This window comes from Hyla sarda, chromosome 5 (genome assembly GCF_029499605.1).
Source record: "Hyla sarda isolate aHylSar1 chromosome 5, aHylSar1.hap1, whole genome shotgun sequence".
In the NCBI taxonomy this organism is placed as follows: Eukaryota; Metazoa; Chordata; class Amphibia; order Anura; family Hylidae; genus Hyla; species Hyla sarda.
The window spans coordinates 134458589-134482656 of record NC_079193.1 but is presented as its reverse complement, the minus strand read 5'-3'; the positions used below and the strand labels follow the sequence as shown (position 1 = coordinate 134482656).

At 41.5% G+C, this 24068-nt stretch overlaps 1 protein-coding gene across 23 annotated transcripts in view; it reads right to left on the bottom strand.

Moving 5' to 3' along the window:
* The window catches only part of IKZF1 (IKAROS family zinc finger 1), a 373972-nt gene that overhangs the window by 68468 nt on the left and 281436 nt on the right, over positions 1-24068 (bottom strand). For 16 of the 23 annotated variants that reach the window (XM_056520296.1, XM_056520301.1, XM_056520299.1 and 13 more), the window contains 2 exons: positions 5904-5963; positions 3333-3593 (listed from right to left, as the gene is read on the bottom strand). The exons of 2 other annotated variants lie outside the window; for them this stretch is intronic. In XM_056520296.1, coding sequence (XP_056376271.1) covers positions 3333-3593; positions 5904-5963 — 321 coding nt within the window. The remainder of the gene's footprint in view (positions 1-3332; positions 3594-5903; positions 5964-24068) is intronic. 5 more of the 23 variants (XM_056520297.1, XM_056520302.1, XM_056520303.1 and 2 more) reach the window with 3 other exon arrangements.

Below are 24068 nucleotides of genomic sequence, written 5' to 3'. Positions count from 1 at the left end.
AATAGGTATTCTAAAAAAAATCTGAAGAATTAAGATTTTGGAATAGAAACATCTAGGTAAGGCTGGGTCCACACTACGTTTTGTCCCATACGGGAGCGCATACGGCAGGAGGGAGCTAAAACCTCGCGCTCCCGTAAGTGACCGTATGCGCTCCCGTATGTCATTCACTTCAATGAGCCGACCGGAGTGAAACGTTCGGTCCGGTCGGCTCATTTTTGCGCCGTATGCGCTTTTACAACCGGACCTAAAACCGTGGTTGACCACGGTTTTAGGTCCAGTTGTAAAAGCGCATACGGCGCAAAAATGAGCCGACCGGACCGAACGTTTCACTCCGGTCGGCTCATTGAAGTGAATGGCATACGGAAGCGCATACGGTCACATACGGGAGCGCGAGGTTTTAGCTCCCTCCTGCCGTATGCGCTCCCGTATGGGACAAAACGTAGTGTGGACCCAGCCTTACCTAGATGTTTCTATTCCAAAATCTTAATTCTTCAGATTTTTTTTAGAATACCTATTAGCCAGCAATAGACATTAAGATTTTTTATGTAACTATAAAGGACTTTTCTCCCATCATGCACAGCTCCCGGGACGTGACATCATCATTGAGCAGTTAGACAGAAAACTTCAGAAGCTAATAACTATTGGAAGGATTAAAGGGGTATTCCAGGCAAAACCTTTTTTTATATATATCAACTGGCTCCGGAAAGTTAAACAGATTTGTAAATTACTTCTATAAAAACATCTTAATCCTTCCAATAGTTATTAGCTTCTGAAGTTTTCTGTCTAACTGCTCAATGATGATGTCACGTCCCGGGAGCTGTGCATGATGGGAGAATATCCCCATAGGAACTGCACAGCTCCCGGGACGTGAGCCATCAGAGAGCAGTTAGACAGAAAACAACAACTCAACTTCAGAAGCTAATAACTATTGGAAGGATTAAGATTTTTTGATAGAAGTAATTTACGAATCTGTGAAAAAGAGAAAATGTGTGCAGCTCACAAATCAAAAATCCGAGGATATGGTTGGTTATATGCCGAAACCCCAACGGCCGGGAATAAATATTATATAAAGAGAAATATATAACCAATCCTTCTAGGATTTTACCCCGAAGGGTACACAATGAATCACAATATAATATAGAGAAATTTCAATTTATATAAATTTTATTAGACATATATAAAACAATTATATGAAGTTGTATAAAATTACTCTAATCCTGGCACAGATATGATAAAGGTGAATATTCCACCAGTGGAATATTCACCTTTATCATATCTGTGCCAGGATTAGAGTAATTGTATACAACTTCATATAATTGTTTTATATATGTCTAATAAAATTTATATAAATTGAAATTTCTCTATATTATTTTGGAATTCATTGTGTACCCTTCGGGGTAAAATCCTAGAAGAATTGGTTATATATTTCTCTTTATATAATAATTTACAAATCTGTTTAACTTTCTGGAGACAGTTGATATATAAAACAAAGTTTTGGCCTGGGATACCCCTTTAATGACTTATTGGGGAGCCTTGATGGAGCTTAACTAGTGATCCCTACCTACCTATCCACTGGGGGACATACAACAGGGGCCCTATCTACCAACCGGGGTGCCCTACCTACTGGGGAGACATACCTAACAGAAGCCATATCTACCTACTGAGAAGCACTACCTGCCTACCTACTGGGGGACATTCCTTACAGGGGCCCTATCCTCCTACTGGGGATCCCAAACTGCCTACCTACTGGGGGGACATTCCTAACAGGGGCCCTATCCTCCTACTGGGGAGCCCTACCTGCCTATCTACTGGGGGTGGAGGCATACCTAACAGGGGCCCTATCTACCTACTGGGGAGCCCTACTGGCCTACCTTCTGTGGGGACATACCTACCAGGGGCCATAGCTACCTACTTGGGAGCCCTTACCTGCATATCTCCTGGGGGGGGGGGGGCATATCCATTAGAGGCCATATATACCAATTGGGGAGCACTACCAGCATATCTACTGGGGGGACATGCCTACCTGATAAGGGGCCATACCTAGCCGATGAGGGGACATACATACCTGATGAGGAGGATGTACCTACTACCTGATGGGGGGGGGGGGGCACCTACTTAATGGAAGTACTTACTTATCAGGGTCCCTATTGTAAGGACATACTTACCTACTTAAAGAGGGAGACCTACTTCATTAAAGGGGTTATCAAGGCATAATAAATATTATATACTGCTCAAGGTGGCATAGAAAAAGCCATACTCACCTTCAGTCCCCCACAGCTGCTTTGCCGACGCTCTTGGTCCTGGATCATCACACTACTGATGTTTCATCCAAACAGGAACTGCCTCCACAGCCAATCACTGGAATCAGTGATTGGCTGACTGGGCACTTGTATTGTCCTCGCAATATCACCAGGAAATGAATGGTGATGAGTGGGTACCAGGAGCATCAGTGCCACAGCTTCCTGAATAACCCGTTTAATAGGGAGGACCTTCCTACATACTAAATAGGGGAATCTTCCTAACTAATGGGGAAAAACCTACCTAGAGTGATCTACCTTCACTCTCACTATGTGGGGCTCAATAGGGGGTACTTCTACTGTGTGGGACATCTGTGTGGGAGCATTATTACCATTTTGGGCTTTGTGTATGGGAAATTTGTGTAGGTTTTGAAAAGGTGAGGAGAAGGTACAGGAAAATGCAGGTTCTAAAATGTTTATTTGACAGATTCTGTAAAGTCGAGCTGTGGCTGGAAGAAATTGTCATGACAGTCTGGGCCAGATGGAGAAGAAAAGGGAAAGTGAAAGACTCCGACCAGAGAAGATGTCACCTGTGAGTCGGACCCTCTACGATAAGACACCTATGGATAGGGGATAATTTTATTTTCTGCTGGGCCAACTGTTTAAGGTCAGGAGAAACGTGTTAATGATTTGGTGGTTGGGTGGGGGGTGTTGCCTTATGAGGGGGCCCAGGAACTTCAGCTGTATGGGGCCCCAAGATTTCTGATGGCGGCCCTGATCAACGATATGGGTAATATAACTATTCTATAAAATGCACATATGGTGAATATTAGTAAGGAACACTTCCTTATGAAAAAGAATGGGTATTTGCAGGAGAAACTAAATTTCCTTTCATTGTATATATATATATATATATATATATATATATATAATATCTTGTCAGTGCTGATGTCACAGCTGTTTTGGATAGGTATAGTTTACATTGAGTTAGTGGCCAAAGGTCTCAGATGAAGCCACATGTTCACTACACTTGTAGCATGCTATGACGCATTTGTTTTTTCGGCCTTCAAAGAAAGAATTATGGTAAGGCCTTACCAGTGTGGCTTCTTTTGTGTACCATGAGCACATTGGGGCCGATGCATATTATCCCACAGATATCACATTTTAGTTTTCCGTTAGGAAGTCGAATACCTCCAACTCCTGTTAAGGCTTTGGTGCCTTGTCCGTTCAGTGAGCCATTCATTTTCTCCCCGACACCATCAATCATTCGTAAATCTTCAGCACATTCTTCTCCATTCATTTCACAGGCACGACCATTCTCCTCATCACTGTGGGTCTCTACCTTTATATTGCCGGCTAAAAGAGACAAAGAAATGAGCAAAAATCTCAGTACCACAGCTTTGATTTAATGCTACTGTAGCACTTTCCAAGTCATCGTTTAATATTTTCAACTAGTTTTTATCAATTAAATTGACTAAATGAAACATAAGATACATTCTCATGATCTATTCCATTTTAATAATGCAGTTGTTGTATTTCAATGTTTATTTTGCAGTGCAGTGTAGTATAATAAATAGACTAATGAGGCAATAAGGTCATAAGGGTTGCGACTTGCGAGTGACATTTTAGGTGCACACAATAAAAATGGCAGACAACCTTGTTTTAATAACAAAAGAGTTAAATATTTTAAAACCTGTAATTTTTTGAGAGGTTGTAACATGGGGGACACCAGTGTTTTCCAACCCAGGTGCTTCTAAGGGTGGGTTGACACCACGTTTTTCAAGTACGGTTCCCGTAAACATTTTCATTATAGAAAACATATGGAACCATATTGAAAACCGTACACATAGACCAAAAAATTTAAAACTGTATGTACCCTGATGCATCCGGTTGCATCCGGTTTGCTTGCAATACGATATTTCCTTACTAAAAAAAAAAGTATTGCAACTGCATACGTTTTTTTTTAACATGGATGTCAATGGGAAAACGCACATGTATACAGTTCCATATGGGAAACCATATACAGTTTTTACTTTGCACATGCAAATTTGCATCCTAAAGTTAAGATTTTCAAAAATGTATTTATTTTAAATAACATTTTCAAAAATGTATGTTTAAAAAAATAAATAAAAACAGACGGAACTGTATGCACTTTTAGAAACAGTATACAGTTTAAAAACACATACAGTTTACTTTTTCCCATACGTTTCCATACGGTTCCATCCAGGTTTTTTTGCCATACAGTTTTCTTTAGAAAAACTGATTGAAAACAGTATGGCAAAAACGTGGTGTGTACCCAGCCTAATTGTTGCAAAACTACAACTCCCCGCATGAATGGACAGCCGAAGGCTAGCCGGGCATTTTAGGAGTTGTAGTTTTGAAACAGCTGGAGGCACTGTGGTTGGAAACTGTTGTGAGTACACACAGAAATTTCCTCAGACAAGGAATCATCAAAGTATATTACCGTAGTAAAAATATATGTTTATATATAAAATCAGCAAATCAAATTTAACAATGTTGTTGAAAAGTATCATTTAGGGAATGTATACATAAAGGGTAAGGAAGACATTAGCTTTATTGAAGAGTAGCAAATGTGAAAAAAAAATAGTTTGATATCTTGGCTCCTGTTTGCCAATAAGCATGTTGGAAATTCTGCTTGCCATATTTGAAGTCGAGAAATAATTTTTCCTCTGTTATGGGGCAATTGACCTCAGCCTAACGTTGCATTCACGCCACGTTTTGCAATAAGTACCCAAAACCATAGCCTACCACGGTTTTTGGTCTAGGTGAAAAACCGTATTAAACCGTATATGGTTTTTTTTTAACATGGGAGTCAATGGGAACTGTACAGAACCATATGTGCGTACGGTTCCATCCGGTTTGCACCATACGGTGAATCATTTTTCAAACCGTATACGGGTTAAAATTTGTACACGCATTTTGATACAGTTTATTCCGGTTTTGAGGAATCCATTTTTCATCAAAAACCTGATATGGGAACTGTATTGCAAAAACGTGGTGTGAATGCACCCTGAAGCTAGGTTTCAAAACAATTTTTTTCTGGCTTTTTTTTTTTTGGGAAAAACTGCCACTTCAGTTTTGGAGCCAAAGTCAGAAGTGGATCCAGTAGGAATGAGAAGTATATTTCCTATTTCTTTTGAACACACTTCTGGCAGTGCAGAGGCAGTTTTCCAGAAAACGTGTGAAAACCTAGACTCAAAAGTTTTTTTTTTGCCTTTCTCTGGATCAACAAAGTAGGGATATAGGCTGAACTTGATGAATGCTTGTCTTTTTTTTTAGCGTTATGAACTATGTTATTAAAAAATCTAATATATTTAATTAGTTATAGTTGTGCAGTGCTATTGATGCTGTTACTTTGAGATACAACAGTGCTACCTTCTGGATTACACTAGCATGAACAATTGTTTCTTTCTATAACAGACAAATCTTTTTACTACATGCAGGAGACAGACTGAACAACCAGAAACCATTGTGATAATGATAATGCAAAACAAGATGCACAATAAGCAATACCGAAAAGAGACAAATGTATAGCAGAGCATGCAAAACATTACCACAAAGTGCCATAAACACTTACTGTGCAGGAAATACTGCATGCTTACAGATTGTTAACCATGCTACAGTACAATTTAAAAAAATACTTACGGGAAAATGTTTTGAAAATGATAGCATGTAAATCCCTAAACCGCTCAGCCTCACGTACAGCTGCAATAAAGAAGGCAAACAGGATGCTGGGTTGAAGACGCCACTGTCAATGTTTCATTGAAGTGGTGATACTGTTTGTCAAAGTTAGAATGCCCTCAAATCGAGGTTTGTGAGACATAAGTCTCCTTTTTCAAATATATCATGATATTTAGCTTATGTATGTTATCACAGCATGAATAAGTAATTCCAATTATTTTTCCATTGGTAGAAAGCTCAGCGAGGTAACCAGGGAAACACAAATCATTAGTCTTTTGTCACCACATGAAAAAAAGGCACCTCACCTTTTTTTTATTTTATTTAAAAGACAAGGAAGTTTAGCACTTTGTTTATTTGCATATAATTATATTTGTCTTACAGTTTAAAGGAATATTTTGGCTTTCCAGGTATATACAGTATCACACATATGTGAGTACACCGTTCAGATTTTCATAAATATTTAATTTTTTTCTTTCCATGTGACAACACTGAAGAAATAACTTTCTGCTACAATGTAAAGTAGTGAGTGAACAGTCTGTATAACCGTGTTTAATGTTGTGTCCCCTCAAAATAACTCACCACACAGCCATTAATATCTAAACTTCGGCAAGAAAAGTGTGTACACCCCATTAGGCCCAATGGCTCACATTTACCATTGTTTTTAGACAGTTTTTTTGTGTCTAAAAAGGGGCAAAAAAGGCGCAAGTAGGGTTTTTTGCGCCTTTTTTGCCCCTTTTTGTTTACACATTTCTGCTGATTTTGAGTTGCAATCCACAGATTTTGAGTTGAAATCCACTGATTTTGGCAATAGACATGATATGGAAGGGATTTATCATTGCACCTTTTTGTAAAAAGGAGCAAAAAAAAGGCGCAAAGCCACTGAAAAGTCTCTAAAACTACACCAGCCCAGACATGGTGTAGCTTTTTGGTGTATGTGTAGACAGAAATTTCAGAAAATGTGACCTGCACAAAATTTATCAAATGCTCTTTGACCATTTAATACATTTGGTCTCCTACACATTATCAGCACACAAAAAAAAAAAGGTGTAAAAAATGCTTCACTTACACTGCAATGATAAATGTGGGCCAATGTGTCAATATTTTGTGTGGCCACCATTATTTGACAGCACTGCCAGTTCCCCAGAGCTTTACAGGTTGCCACTGGAGCCCTCTTCCACTCCTCAATGACATCACGGTCATCATGATCTGGTCGATGTTAGAGACCTTGTGCTCCCCCACCTTGCGTCTGAGAATGCGATGATCAATAGGCTTTAGGTCTGCTTGGCCAGTCCATTACCTTTACCATCGGCTTCTTTAGCAAGGAAGTAGTCCTCTTGGAGATGTGTTTGGAGTTGGTATCATGATAGAATACTGCCCTGTGTCCCAGTCTCTGAAAGGAGGAGGAATCATGCTCTGCTTCTAATGTCACAGAACATGTTGAAATTAATGGTTCCCTCAATGAACTATAGCTCCCCAGTGCAAGCCCAGATCATGACAACCCAGCCACCATGCTTGACTGTAGACAAGACGTACTTGTCTTTGTACTCCTCACCTGGTTGCCACAACACATGCTTGACACCATCTAAACCAAAAAAGTTCATCATGGTCCCATCGAACCACAGGACATGAGTCCAGTCATCCATGTTCTTAGTCTGCTTGTTAGCAAACTGTTTGCAGGCTTTCTTGTGCTCACTCTTTTGATGAGGCTTCCTTCTAGAATGACAGCCATGCAGACCAATTTGATGCAGTGTGTAGAGTATGTTCTATGCACTAACAGGCTGGCCCCCTACCTCGTCAACCTCTGCAGCAACAATGGCAACACTAAAACATCTATTTTCCAAAGACAGTCTCTGGGTATGATGCTGAACACGTGCACTTACCTTTTTTGGTCAACCAAAGCCTGTTCTGAGTGAAGCCTGTCCTGTGAGACCACTGTATGGTCGTGCCCAAAGTACTGCAGCTCAGTTTCATGGTCTTGGCAATCTTCTTATAGCCTAGGCCATCTTAAATGGGTACTCTGGCCAAAGGATAGGGGATAAGATGTCCCACTGCGGGGGTCCCGCCGCTGGAGACCCCGCAATCTTGTATTTGCCACCCACCTGTTTGAGCTGCACGCCGCAGTGCCAGCTCACAAACAGCCGGGTGGCGATCACGGGGCTGGAGTATCGTGATGTCGCGACTCTGCCCCCGTGTGACGTCACCCCCCACCCCCGCTATACAAGTCTGTGGGAGGGGGCGTGACAGCACTTAGGATAGGGGATAAGATGTCTCAGGGCCGGAGTACCCCTTTAATGTAGAACAACAATCCTTTTTTTTATATCTTCAAAGAATTCTTTGCCATGAAGTTCCATGTTGAACTTCCAATAAACAGTATTAGAGGGTGTGAAAACCATAACACAACATTTAAGACACCTGCTCATCATTCACACCTGAGACCTGGAAACACTAATGAGTCACATGACACAAGGGATGGAAAATGGCTAATTGGACCCAATTTGGACATTTCCATTATGGGTGTACTCACTTTTGTTGCTAAGGTTTACACATTAATGGTGTTGAGTTATTTTGCAGGGAACAGCAACTTTAGACACTGTTATACAGACTGTGCACTCACTACTTTACATTGTAGCAGAGTGTCATTTCTTCAGTGTTGTCACATGAAAAGACACAATATTTGTAAGCTGTACTTACATATGTGAGATACTGTAGATTCACTATAGAAGAACAATACTAAAGAACCATAATAAAAATAAAAGGTAGTGCCCTTAGCTTAGCTTGCACACAGAAATAACATGTGGTTGTGTACAAATTGTAACACCCTACATCCTACATTGAATTTATAATATATAGGTATTTCTTAGGGTGCGTTCACACGGAGAAAATGAAGAGTAATTCAGGCTGAAAAATTTACGGGCAAAAAAAAAAGAAAAAAAAATGCGGGAAATTTGCGGGAAATTTGCACGCAATTCACACCCAATTTGCGCGGAATTGCGCGCGGACATGGGGGAGAAAGAAGTAAAGGGTTTTTCAGGCATTTCCACGCAAATTCTGCCCGAAAACGATGTCGGGCAGAATTTTTTTTTACCATTGACTTCAATTGATTTCTGCTAGCGGATTCCGCTTGAAGAATGAACATGTTCTTTCTTCAAGCGGAACGGAATTCAGCGTCGGAATTCTGCTAGCAGAATTTCCGCAGTGTGAACAGGCCAGCAGAAATAACATTAAAGTCAATGGGCAGAGGAGATGGGCATTCATTTGGAGCGGAGAATTCAAGAGGAATTACTCGAGTAAATTCCTCTTGAATTACTCCGCAAGAGGTTATTTAACCCCTTAAGGACGCAGGACGTAAATGTACGTCCTGGTGAGGTGGTACTTAACGCACCAGGACGTACATTTACGTCCTAAGCATAACCGCGGGCATCGGAGCGATGCCCGTGTCATGCGCGGCTGATCCCGGCTGCTGATCGCAGCCAGGGACCCGCCGGCAATGGCCGACGCCCGCGATCTCGCGGGCGTCCGCCATTAACCCCTCAGGTGCCGGGATCAATACAGATCCCGGCATCTGCGGCAGTTCGCGATTTAAATGAACGATCGGATCGCCCGCAGCGCTGCTGCGGGGATCCGATCATTCATAACGCCGCACTGAGGTCCCCTCTCCTTCCTCCATGCGGCTCCCGGCGTCTCCTGCTCTGGTCTGTGATCGAGCAGACCAGAGCAGGAGATGACCGATAATACTGATCTGTTCTATGTCCTATACATAGAACAGATCAGTATTAGCAATCATGGTATTGCTATGAATAGTCCCCTATGGGGACTATTCAAGTGTAAAAAAAAATGTAAAAAAATGTAAAAGTAAAAGTAAAAAAAAAGTGAAAAATCCCCTCCCCCAATAAAAAAGTAAAACGTCCGTTTTTTCCTATTTTACCCCCAAAAAGCGTAAAAAAACATTTTTTATAGACATATTTGGTATTGCCGCGTGCGTAAATGTCCGAACTATTAAAATAAAATGTTAATGATCCCGTACGGTGAACGGCGTGAACGAAAAAAAATAAAAAAAAGTCCAAAATTCCTACTTTTTTAATACATTTTATAAAAAAAAAATTATAAAAAATATATTAAAAGTTTTTTATATGCAAATGTGGTATCAAAAAAAAGTACAGATCATGGCGCAAAAAATGAGCCCCCATACCGCCACTTATACGGAAAAATAAAAAAGTTAGAGGTCATCAAAATAAAGGGATTATAAACGTACTAATTTGGTTAAAAAGTTTGTGATTTTTTTTTAAGCGCAACAATAATATAAAAGTATATAATAATGGGTATCATTTTAATCGTATTGACCCTCAGAATAAAGAACACATGTCATTTTCACCATAAATTGTACGGCGTGAAAACAAAACCTTCCAAAATTAGCAAAATTGCGTTTTTCGTTTTAATTTCCCCACAAAAATAGTGTGTTTTGGTTGCGCCATACATTTTATGATATAATGAGTGATGTCATTACAAAGGACAACTGGTCGCGCAAAAAACAAGCCCTCATACTAGTCTGTGGATGAAAATATAAAAGAGTTATGATTTTTAGAAGGCGAGGAGGAAAAAATGAAAACGTAAAAATTCAATTGTCTGAGTCCTTAAGGCCAAAATGGATTAAAAAAAGGGGGGATTCTACACAAAAACATCTTATCCCCTATCCAAAGAATAGGGGATAAGATGTCTGATCGCGGGGGGCCTGCTGCTGGGACCCGGAGGTTTCCGAAACTGGAGTTGCAGCCCCGCATAGAATGCGGGTGCTAAAGGGAGATCGTGGGGGGGCCCAGCGGCGGGGCCCCCACAATCAGACATCTTATCTCCTTTTGAATAGGGGATAAGATGTCTTTGAAGAATAGGTTTTCTATGGGGATTTACTGCTACTCTGGACAGTTCTTGAGACAGACAGAGGAGTCAGCAGAGAGCACTATTGTCAGACAGAAAAGAACAACTCAACTTCAGCAGCTGATAAGTACTGGTAGGATTAAGATTTTTTAATAGAAGTAATTTACAAATCTGTTTAACTTTTTGAAGCTAGTTGATATGAAAAGATTTTTTTTTTTATTTTTTTGCTGGGGCTAACATGAAAAAGACATGCTACGTCTCCCAGCTCATCCCCCCCATTACTCTCCTCTTTTACAGACAGACTCATCTCAGCAGTGACGGCCTGCTCAGCCAATCAGTGGCCACCACATAGTGGTGTACCACCTCAGTCCAGTGATTGAGGGCCATCAATGCCGAGGCAAAAGCATCTCGGAAGTACTTGACCACTTAGACCCTGAATGACACGATATTTCCACTAAGAAATTATAAGTACACCTAGAAGTTTTTCCACAAAACTATATATATTGGTCTGCTGAGAAAATATTATTCTATAACATGATGTCGGCAAATTAGACTGCATTTTCAACTTCAGGTTCCCTTTAAGTGTCTGCAGTTTCTCATAGCTATCCTAAGATAGCATTGAAATGAATTGTGTCTTAGGAGGGTGGTCCTCTCAGAAAATAGGGACAATGGGGGAGATTAATCAATGTTGGTGTGAGGTAGAAATCATTTAAACCTTGTCAGTGCTTTCTATGTTTTGCATGTCTGTGCATAATTTATCAACTGTGTGCAAGCTTGTTTTGCAATTTTGCTCAAACATAGACATTCCTTCATGTTTCTAACATCTGACACATTGCTACGTGCACTCCTCTGTGTTCTATATTTCCGCAAAATCTGTTGCCTTTGCACAAAGTTTTAATATCTAAACAAAAAATGCGCAGTAGTAATTTAGCGTATAAAGCATTTTTCTTTCTACGGTACACGAGCACGTAGAGAAGATCGGAAAATATTCTATCAAGAAAGTCACTGCGCAAATTGGGCAAAACAAAAAAGAAAAAGGGGTAAATTCAATGAATAAATGTCCCCCAATATACCTAATATATAAGACATATGAGGTTGAAAGTCCATCTAATAAAATCTGGTCTAGACAAGGCAGTGGTATTCTCAAACAGGTCGTCCATTAGAAGGGTTTCAATGGATTAACAAACTCCAATTACATTAACACATTCTTATGTCCAGAAGAGAATTATTAGGTCACACACATTGACTTCTCCTTATAGCATTCTGCATAAACTCCTGTATGACGCATACTGATTTCTTAGTATAGATAATACAAATACAGGGTGGGCCATTTAGATGGATACACCTTAATAAAATGGGAATGGTTGGTGATATTAACTTCCTGTTTGTGGCACATTAGTATATGTGAGGGGGGAAACTTTTCAAGATGGGTGGTGACCATGGCGGCCATTTTTAAGTCGGCCATCTTGAATCCAACTTTAGTTTTTTCAAGAGGAAGAGGGTCATGTGACACATCAAACTTGTTGGGAATTTCACAAGAAAAACAATGATGCGCTTGTTTTTAAGACAACTTTATTCTTTCATAAGTAATTTACAAGTTTCTGACCACTTATAAAATGTGTTCAATGTGCTGCTCATTGTGTTGGATTGTCAATGCAACCCTCTTCTCCCACTCTTCACACACTGATAGCAACACCGCAGGAGAAATGCTAGCACAGGCTTCCAGTATCCGTAGTTTCAGGTGCTGCAGAATGGGCAAAACAAAAATTGGAACAGGACCCTCAGTTTACGCAGAAGATTTTGTTCAGTGATGAGGAAACTTTTATGTGAATGGTGAAGTTAACAAACAAAACCACCGCTATTGGTCTGACACTAACCCACATTGGATAAATCCCTCCAAGACTGTTCGAACACAAAAATTGATGGTATGGTGTGGTATATGGGGTACAAAGATAGTGGGGCCATTCTTCATCAATGGCATCCTCAAGGCCACTTGATATGCCAAATTGCTACATGATGATGTGTTTCCCTCTTTAAGCACTGAAGCTGGCACGTTCCCACCACAGCAAAATGGTGCACCACCACATTATGGGTGTCAGGTCCGAGCATTCCTAGATGAACAGTTTCCTGGAAAGTGGATTGGTTGTCGTGGGCCAGTTGAATGGCCCCCAAGGTCTCCCGATCTGACCCCCCTAGACTTTTATCTTTGGGGTCATCTGAAGGCAATTGTCTATGCTGTGAAGATAGGAGATGTGCAGCACCTGAAACTACGGATACTGGAAGTCTGTGCTAGCATTTCTTCTGCGGTGTTGCTATCAGTGTGTGAAGAGTGGGAGAAGAGGGTTGCATTGACAATCCAACACAATAGGCAGCACATTGAACACATTTTATAAGTGGTCAGAAACTTGTAAATAACTCATGAAAGAATAAAGTTATGTTAAAACCAAGAACATCATTGTTTTTCTTGTGAAATTGCCAATAAGTTTGATGTGTCACATGACCATCTTCCTATTGAAAAAACTAAAGTTGGATTCAAAATGGCCGACTTCAAAATGGCCACCATGGTCACCACCCATCTTGAAAAGTTTCCCCCCTCACATATACTAATGTGCCAAAAACAGGATGCTAATATCACCAACCATTCCCATTTTATTAAGGTGTATCCATATAAAGGGCCCACCCTGTATAGCATGAGACGTGAATGCCAATCTTAATGGCATGACATTTGCAAAGGATCTATAGTGATCTATAAGCATCCAATATCCAAAGCCCCTTTGCATTCATCTGTAAAATGGGACATTACAATAAAATTTTATGTAATATTTTATATTTAATTTAAATTTCATGTGCTGTACGTGGACACCTAATAATGTATATAGTTACATTTGCATTCTACTTATTATGGTGTAAACATTTTCCTCCATTTTTCTTCTGCAGCCTGCATGTTTTCATACACTTCGCAGACTGTTCTGTCCCATTTAGGGTGAAATCTATCAGACAAGGCTTTCAGCGCACTGCCCTGACTGATACAGAAAACTGATGATCCTTCCAGACTTTTATCCTGCAAGATCCTAGCTGGGCAGGGAACCTAAGTAGGGTTATGATAAGCTATCTCCCATGGGACAAACATTCACCATGACCGCACCCACATAGCTGATGAACCAAGATTTACTTGCAAAACATGATACGTGTGACTTAAGACCTCACAGTTATCCTGAGTTTACAAACAAAATGTGAAGTATGTCACAGTTATAATGAATAAACGCTTCTCAGTCGTGTAGTGCACAATTTAAATCCACTCCCAGGTATGGAGCTCCACCAAATGCTCCCTTAGCATATAAAATACAAGATCCTAGGGCACATAATACTGATATAGCAGGGGTCATTTGTGCAAACACATGTAGAAATGACTCACTTCATTATGGGGTTCCCGACCATCCGGTCTTTTTTTATTTTGATTGCAAAGTTCACAATAAATGCAAAAAGATACAGACGACTTGGAGTTTTTCACAAAGCCAAACCACCTCGTGCATAAGAAAGTCAGGGATCCACCGAGAAAAGAAGACAGGATGGTCGTGAACCCCGTAATGAAGTGAGTCATTTCTACACATTTTTGCAAAAATGACCCCTGTTTTAGCAGCATTATGTGCCCTAGGATTTTGTATTGTACAATGCGACAGAACATTAGTGCAGTCAAAAAGGTCAAATATTTGTCACACCGAGTTACTGTGACAAATGGAACACATAACATTATCACAGCATTTATTTAAGAAAGTTTTCTATCACCCATATTTTCCAGGTGAAAAATTAATACAAGTGATCTCTCAAATTCCAATGCCCTCAAGTTACAATAATGTGAACATATAATGGTCTTTCCTGGAGCATTGTAGCTAAAAAACATTACTCAACATATAATAGCACTAACAGTCCATTTTGGCAGTGCATCTGAATGGTTGCAAGAACCAATTTACCAAAATGGGCATTTCAATTGTTGACAAACCCTGTATTACTAAAGTTCATGCACTGATTGGCTGTATAGTAGCGCCTCTCTACAGTATCATGCAGTACTATGGCCCAGATTTATCAAACTGTGTGAGAAAAAAAGTGGAGAGATTTTCCCACAGCGACCAATCACAGCTCAGCTAACAAGCTCTGGTAAAGTGAAAGCTGAGCTGTGATTGGTTGCTGTGGGAAAATCTGTCCACTTTTTTTCTCTCACATCATTTGATAAATCTGGGCCAATGTGCTGTACTGTGCTTTATCTGAGCCAGTATGAGTTGCATCTTTGGACTCCAGGTAAGGCTGGTTCTATTTTATCATTTTATTTGTCTAGTACATAATATACTGTAAAGGACTGCAACAAAGCTCCTGGCATCTACACAAAGTGATTTGTAGCTTTCAGCAACTTTTTCTGAATTCTTCTTACCATTATAAACAGACCATACTCAGATGGTGGTAGTTCTTAGTGTGACACTTTTTTCTTCACCATATAAAAGCCAGATGAAAATGCACAGAGGAACAAAGGCCTACATTTTTGGAGACATTTCCTGGAGTCTGACAAGACTAAAATTGAACTGTTTGGCCATAATGAACATCGTCAAGTTTGGAGGAAAATGGGAAAAGCTTGGAAGCCTAAGAACACCATCCCAACTGAAACACGGAGGTGGCAGCATCATGTCGTGGGGTTGTTTTGCTGCAGGAGGGACTGGTGCACTTCACAAAATAGATGGCATCATAAGAAAAGAAGATTATGTGGCAATACTGAAGCAACATCTCAAGACATTACCCAGGAAGTTAAAGTTTGGGCGGAAATGGGTCCTCCAAATGGACAACGACCCGAAACATACTGCCAAACTGGTTACACAGTAGCTTAACCTGTTGGGGAAGGAGGGTGTACAGATATGCCCTCACGGACGGAGGATGGAGGGCGTACCTGTACGCTCTCTGTATTTCTGATCACCACCGCTCGCCAGGCAGTGATCGGACAGGGATGACTGCTGATATCTATCAGCAGGCATCCCATGGCAATGCCCAAGGGGGTCCTGAGACCCCCTTATGTCGGTGATCTACGAAAATCGACGGGCAATTCAGACCGGCGGTTTGCAGCAATTCCGGGCCAATCGGGTCACTGATGACCCGATCGTCCGGAAAGTAAGAGTGATCAGAGCCAGCTCCGACCATCCTAAAGGATAGGAGCGAGGTGGCAGGGGTGCCACCTACTCCTATCCCCTGCCATTGGTCGATCAGGTCTGGCAGTTGGGCAGGGGGGTATTTAAAGTTAATTTCCCCCGCTCTGCCCACCAATTGAAGTCTGGGCAGAGCGTGGGGAACAAGTACAGTGAGGGGCCGATGGCGGCAGAGACATTGGGTGGCGGCAGGAGGAGGCAGGCCGGAGAGCGTGCCGGTGGAGGAAGCTGCAGTGAAGATTACAGGACATAGACAGGGGGGAGGTGTTCTCAAATACGGATACAGAAGGTAAATGGGACATCTTTAAATCAACTCTAAATAACTATACAGCTAAATATATACCGAAGGGGAACAAATATAAACGATTAAAACTAAATCCTACATGGCTGACAAATGAGGTTAAAAGAGCAATAAACAACAAAAAAATAGCCTTCAAAAAATTCAAATCTGATGGGTCAGCTATAACATTTAAACAGTACAAGGAGCTTAATAAAATCTGTAAAAATGTAATAAAAACAGCAAAAATTCAAAATGAGAGACAGGTGGCCAAAGAAAGCAAAACTAATCCTAAATATTTTTTTAGATATATAAATACAAAAATAAACAAGAACAGAGCATGTAGGGCCCCTTAATAATGATAATGGGGAGGTTGTCACGGGCGATCAAGAGAAGGCGGAGCTACTGAATGGGTTCTTTAGTTCTGTATATACTATGGAAGAAGGAGCTGACATTGGCCAGGTCAGTGCTGGTAACACATCATGTAATGTACTGAACTGGCTTAATGTAGAGATGGTACAAGGTAAGTTAAGTAAAGTAAATGTAAGCAAATCTCCAGGGCCGGATGGACTACACCCAAGAGTTCTTAGAGAGGTAAGTTCAGTAATATCGGTACCCTTGTTCATGATATTTAGAGATTCTCTGGTGTCTGGTATTGTGCCAAGGGACTGGCGCAAGGCGATTGTGGTACCAATCTTCAAGAAGGGCTCTAGGTCTTCGCCAGGCAATTATAGATCGGTAAGTCTAACATGCATTGTGGGTAAATTGTTTGAAGGACTTATAAGGGATTACATACAGGAATACATAGGGGATAATAGTATTATAAGTGATAGCCAGCATGGGTTTACTAAGGATAGAAGTTGTCAAACCAATCTAATTTGCTTTTATGAAGAGGTGAGTAGAAGCCTTGACAGAGGAATGGCTGTGGATATAGTGTTTCTGGATTTTGCTAAAGCGTTTGATACTGTCCCTCACAGACGTCTGACAGGTAAGTTAAGGTCCTTGGGCTTGGAAATTTTAGTTTGTAACTGGATTGAACACTGGCTCATGGATCGTACCAAGAGAGTGGTGGTCAATGATTCGTACTCTGATTGGTCCCCGGTTATTAGTGGTGTACCCCAAGGTTCAGTACTGGGCCCGCTGTTGTTTAATTTATTTATCAATGATATAGAGGATGGTATTAACAGCTCTGTTTCTATCTTTGCAGATGACACCAAGCTTTGTAGCACAGTACAGTCTATAGAGGATGTGTATAGGTTACAAGATGACTTGGATATACTAAGTGTCTGGGCATCCACTTGGCAAATGAGGTTCAATGTGGATAAATGTAAAGTTATGCATCTGGGTACTAGGGTACTAGGGTACATGCATGCATCGTATGTCTTAGGGGGGGATTAAACTGGCAGAGTCACTGGTAGAGAAGGATCTGGGTGTACTTGTAGATCACAGACTTCAGAATAGCATGCAATGTCAGGCTGCTGCTTCCAAAGCCGGCAGGATATTGTCACGTATAAAAAGAGGCATGGACTCGAGGGACAGGGACATAATACTCCCCCTTTATAAAGCATTGGTACGGCCTCACCTGGAATATGCTGTTCAGTTTTGGTCGCCTGTTCATAAAAGGGACACTGCGGAGTTGGAAACGGTGCAGAGACGCGTGACTAAACTAATATGGGGCATGGAACATCTTAGCTATGAGGAGCAATTAAAGGAGTTACAATTGTTTAGTCTTGGGAAGAGACGTTTAAGGGGGGATATGATAAACGTATATAAGTATATAAATGGCCCATACAAAAAATATGGAGAAAAACTGTTCCAGGTTAAACCCCCCCCCCAAAGGACGAGGGGGCACTCTCTCCGTCTGGAGAAGAAAAGGTTTAGTCTAAAGGGGCGACACGCCTTCTTTACCGTGAGGACTGTGAATTTATGGAACGGTCTACCTCAGGAACTGGTCACAGCAGGAACAATTAACAGCTTTAAAACAGGGTTAGGGTGGGTTCACACTACGTTTTCTCCCATACGGGAGCGCATACGGCAGGGGGGAGCTAAAACCTCGCGCTCCCGTATGTCACCGTATGCGCTCCTGTATGTCATTCATTTCAATGAGCCGGCCGGAGTGAAACGTTCGGTCCGGTCGGCTCATTTTTGCGCCGTATGCGCTTTTACAACCGGACCTAAAACCGTATGCGCTCCCGTATGGGGGAAAACGTAGTGTGAACCCAGCCTTAGATACATTCCTGGAACAAAATAACATTAATGCTTATGCAGAATTATAAAACTACATCCCTTTCCCTTATCCCCTTACACCCTTCACTTCAATTCCCTGGTTGGACTTGATGGACGTATGTCTTTTTTCAACCATACTAACTATGTAACTATGTAACTATGATTGCTGGTAAGTGATCTTCAGTGTGGCCTTCTAAAAGTTGCAAAACAAGAACTCCCAGCATGCCCAGACAGCCAATAGCTGGGAGTTGTAGTTTTGCAACATCAGGAGGGCCACAGTTAGGAGACCACTGTGTAGTGGTCTCCAAACTGTGGTCCTCCAGATGTTGCAAAACTACAACTTTCAGCATGCACTGACTGTCTTGGCATGCTGGCAGTTGTAGTTTTGCAACATCTGTAGTGGCACAGTTTGGAGACCACTATACGGTGGTCTCCAGACTGTAGCCCTCCAGATGTTGCAAAACTACAATTCAGAGCATGCCCAGACAGTCAGGGATGCTGGGTGGTGTAGTTCTGCAGATGTAGATGTTGCAGAACTACAACTGCCAGTATGCCTGGACAGTCTGGGCATGCTTAGAGTTGTAGTTTTGCAACATCTGGAGGGCTACAGTTTGGAGACCACTACTCAATGGTCTCCAAACTGTCCTTCCCCCATTGTTGCATAACTACAACTCCTAGCATGCCTAGGAGTTTTAGTTTTGCAACAGCTGTAGGCATACTGGTTGGGAAAAACTGAGCTAGAGTCTGTTTCCTTACTCAGTGATTCCAACCCGTGTGCCTCCAGCTGTTGCAAAACTACAACTCCCAGAATGCACTGACAGACCTTACATACTGAGAGTTGTAGTTTTGCAACAGCTGTAGGCACACTAATGGGGAACCACTGAGTTAGGAAACAGATTCTAGCTCTGGGATTCCAACCCGTGTGCCTCCAGCTGTTGCAAAACTACAACTCCCAGCATGTAAGGTCTGTAAGTGCTTTCGGGTAATTTTTTGTTTTGCAACAGCTGTAGGCACACTGGTTGGGAAAAACTGAGCTAGAGTCTGTTTCCTAACTCCGTGATTCCAACCCGTGTGCCTCCAGCTGTTGAAAAACTACAACTCCCAGAATGCACAGACCTTACATGCTGGGAGTTGTAGTTTTGCAACAGCTGGAGGCACACGGGTTGGAATCAAAGAGCTAAAATCTGTTTTCTAACTCAGTGGTTCCCCATTAGTGTGCCTACAGCTGTTACAAAACTACAACTCCCAGCATGTATGGTCTGCCAGTGCATTCTGGGAGTTGTAGTTTTGCAACAGCTGAAGGTTTGGGGCGGGTTTGGGTTTAAAGTGGGTTTTCTTCTACAGGTTTGAGCTGCAGCAAATTTTTCGCCGCAGTTCAAACTCCCAGCGGAAAACTCCCTGTGATCCCCCGCCTGTATGAATGTACCCAAAAACACTACACTACACTAACACAAAATAAAAAGTAAAACACTACATACACACCCTCTCACTTCAATGCCCTGTCGTATTTCAAAGCAACAGTTTAGAGCCACATATACAGGGCCAGATTAAGGCTGCCTGGAAGACGGAGCACTTCATTATGATGCCCCCCTCCCCCGACAGTTCCCCCACATTAGGTGCAGTATAGTTCCCCCACATTAGGTAGGCAGTATAGTTCCCCGGCATTAGGTTGTAGTTTCCCCACATTAGGTGCAGTATAGTTCCCCACATTAGATGCAGTATAAGTCCCCGCACATTAGGGGTGCAGTACAGTTCCCCCACATTAGGGGTGCAGTACAGTTCCCCCCTCATTAGGGGTGCAGTACAGTTCCCCCACATTGGGGGGAGTACAGTTCCCCCACATTAGGGGTGCAGTACAATTCCCCCACATTAGGGGTGCTGTACAGTTCTGCTCTACCTCCCGGCGGCCCCTGCGTTTTTAAAGTTAACGCGGGGCCGCAGAGAAGTAACAGGGACATCCTTGTGTCCTGAAAAGATTTTTCGGGACACAGTGATGTCCTGAATGTGACGGGGGCCCTCTGTGGGCAAGGGGCCCGGAGCAGGCACTCCATGAGCACCAATGATGATCCAGCCCTACACATATTTCCGTACTTCCGTAACCGAAATTGTGTTACAAATTTTGGGGGGAATTTTCTCCTTTTACCCCTTATAAAAAGGAAAAGTTAGGGGCTACACCAGCATGTTAGTGTAAAAAAATAAAACATTTTACACTAACATGCTGGTGTTGCCCCATACTTTTCATTTTCACAAGAGGTGAAAGGAGAAAAAGACCCCCAAAATTTGTAACGCAATTTCTTCCGAGTACAGAAATATCCGATATGTGGACGTAAAATGCTCTGCGGACGCACAACAGGGCTCAGGAGTAAGAGAGCGCCATGTCCATTTGAGGCCTAAATTGGTGATTTGCACAGATGTGGCTGATAGTTACAGCAGTTCTGACATGAACGGAAAAAAAAAACACCCACATGTGACCCCATTTTGGAAACTATACCCCTCAAGGAACATAACAAGGGGTATAGTGAGCATTAACACCACACAGATCTTTGACGAATTTTCATTAAAGTTGGAGGTGAAAAGGAAAAATTTGTTTTTTTCCCCCCTGAAATGCTGGTGTTACCCCAAATTTTTCATTTTCACAAGGGGAAATAGGAAAAAAGCTTCCCAAAATTTGTAACACCATTTCTTCTGAGTAAGGAAATACCCCATATATGGATGTAAAGTGCTCTGCTGACACACTACAGGGCTCAGAAGAGAAGGAGCGCCATTGGGCTTTTGGAGAGAGAATTAGGCTGGAATTGAAGGCAATGTGTGTTTACAAAGCCCCCATGGTGCCAGAACAGTGGACCCTCCCACATGTGAACTTATTTTGCAAACTACACCCCTCACGGAATGTAACAAGGGGTACAGTGAGCATTTACACCCACAGATGTCTGACAGAACATCTGAACAGTTGTCCGCAAAAATGAAAAATTTAATTTTTCATTTGCACAGCCCACCGTTCCAAAGATCTGTCAAACGCCAGTGGGGTGTAAATGCTCACTGCAACCCTTATTACATTCAGTGAGAGGTGTAGTTTCCAAAATGGGGCCACATGTTGGGGGGTCCACTGTTCTGGCACCAAGGGGGCTTTGTAAACGCACATGGCCCCTGACTTCCATTCTAACCAAATTCTCTCTCCAAAAGCCCAATGGCGCTCTTTCTCTTCTAAGCATTGTAGTTCGCCCACAGAGCACTTTATATCCACATATGAAGTATTTCTTTACTCAAGAGAAGTGGGGTTACAAATTTTGGGAGGTATTTTCTCCTATTACTTTAGGGAAACACCAGCATTTTAGTGTTAAAAATCTAATTTTTAATTTTCAACGAAAATTTGTCAATCACCTGTGGGGTATAAAGGCTCAATTTACCCCTTGTTACGTTCCTTGAGGGGTGTAGTTTCCAAAATAGTGTGCTATGTGTTTTTTTTTTTTTTTACTGTTCTGGCATCATGGGGGCTTCCTAAATGCGACATGCCCCCCCAAAACCATTTCATCAAAATTTGCTCTCAAAAAATGCCATTGTCGCTCCTTCCCTTCTGAGCCCTCTAGTGCACCCACAGAGCACTTTACATCCACATAAGAGGTATTTCCTTACTTGAGAGAAAATAAATTACAAGTTTTAGGGGGCCTTTCTACCTTTTATGCCTTGTAAAAATGAAATAAAAAATGGGGCTACAATAACATGTTAGTGTAAAAAATTTAGATTTAGATTTTTCTCCTCTATTTTGCTGCTATTCCTGTGAAACACCTAAACGGTTAACTAAACTTTTTGAATGTAATTATGAATACTTTTCAGGGGTGCAGTTTTCACAAGGGGGTCAATTATAGGGGATTTCCAACATAAAGACCCTCATAGTCACTTCAAAACTTGAATGGTCCCTGAAAAATTCAGATTTTGGAATTTTTGTGAAAAATTGGATAATTGCTGCTATAATTTGAAGCCCTCTGATGTCTTCAGAAAGTAAAAACGTCAACTTTATCATGCTAACATATAGTTAACATATTGTACATGTGAATCAATATGTAATTTATTTGACATGTCACTTTTCCTTACAAGCAGAGTGCTTCAAAGTTAATACAAATTCAATATTGTAAATTTTTTCTTGAAATGTTCGTATTTTTTACCTAGAAATGATGCAAGTATCGACTAAAATTTACCACTAACATAAAGAAGAATATGTCACGAAAAAACAATCTTGGAATCAAATTTATAAGTAAAAGCATCCCAGAATTATTAGTGATAGAGGTCAGATTTGAAAAAAATGCTCCCGTCCTTAGGTTCATAATAGGCTCTGCCCCAAGGGGTTAAGGATAACAAAGTCCATGTTTTAGAGTGGCCATCACAAAGTCCTGATCTCAATCCTATTGAAAATGTATGGGCAAAGCTGAAAAGGTAGGTGCGAGCAAGGCGACCTACAAACATGGCTCAGTTACACCAGTTCTGTCAGAAGGAATGGTCCAAAATTCCTACCAACTATTGTGAGAAGTTTGTGAAAGGATATCCAAAACGATTGACCCAAGTCATACAGTTTAAAGGCAATGCTATCAAATACTAATGATATGTATGTAAACTTTTGACTTTAAAGAAAGTAATAAAAATGCCTTAAAAATTATCTCTCTCTCATTATTCTGGCATTTGGCAAATATAAATAATTTTGGTAATCCTAATTGACCTAAAATGGGTAAGGTTTATTCTGATTTCATGTCAGATAGTGAGAAAAACATGCATATGTGTCTCTATAACAGTGTATGTAAACTTCTGGTTTCAACTGCATCCGGTTGTGTACGTTTTTGTACTGGTATGGTTTTTTGCATTTTTTTCCTGTGCACGGTTTTGTGAACGGTTCTGGCCTGTTTTTTAAACTTTACTCCACAGCCGCCAGGACTCTTGCAGCACTGCGGTACTACTATCATCGAAGGAGGGACAGCTTCTGCCGGGGAAGCAGGTGGCATTTTGAGCCATTCCCCAGCCGGCCAGCTCCCAGTAATATGATATCCAATCACTGTAATTCCCTGCTGAAAGCCGTGATTGGCCAGTCGGTGCCGGCCAATCAGGGCTCCCGGTGGGGAATATGAAGTTACAGCGCAGATATTTTTTATTCTTTACATCACCAGCTGGCTGGGGAGTAGAGCATGCCACCTGCTTCCCAGGTTTATAGGGTTAAGGTCGTAGCAGGTCAAGAGTAAGACCCAGTGCAATCAGTCCCTCAGCCCCTGTACTACTACTACCAACATGGAACAAACTCTGTTCCATGATGGGAGTAGTAGTAGTACAAGTGCTCCCGCAGATTCACCACAGCCGTCCGCAGACTCCTGGAGCTGGGGGATGCTGCAGGAGCCCTGGGCGGCTGTGGAAAGGTTTATAAAAACCGTATATGGTTTTTATAAACATAAAATTACATACAGTTTTGTCAGTGTTTTTGTTTCCTGTTTTGGGGGGAAAAAAACTGATAGAAAACCGTATGTTAAAATTGTGTCTCAAGATACAATATTTTCAACCAGACCAAATAATATTGTAACTTGAAGGACC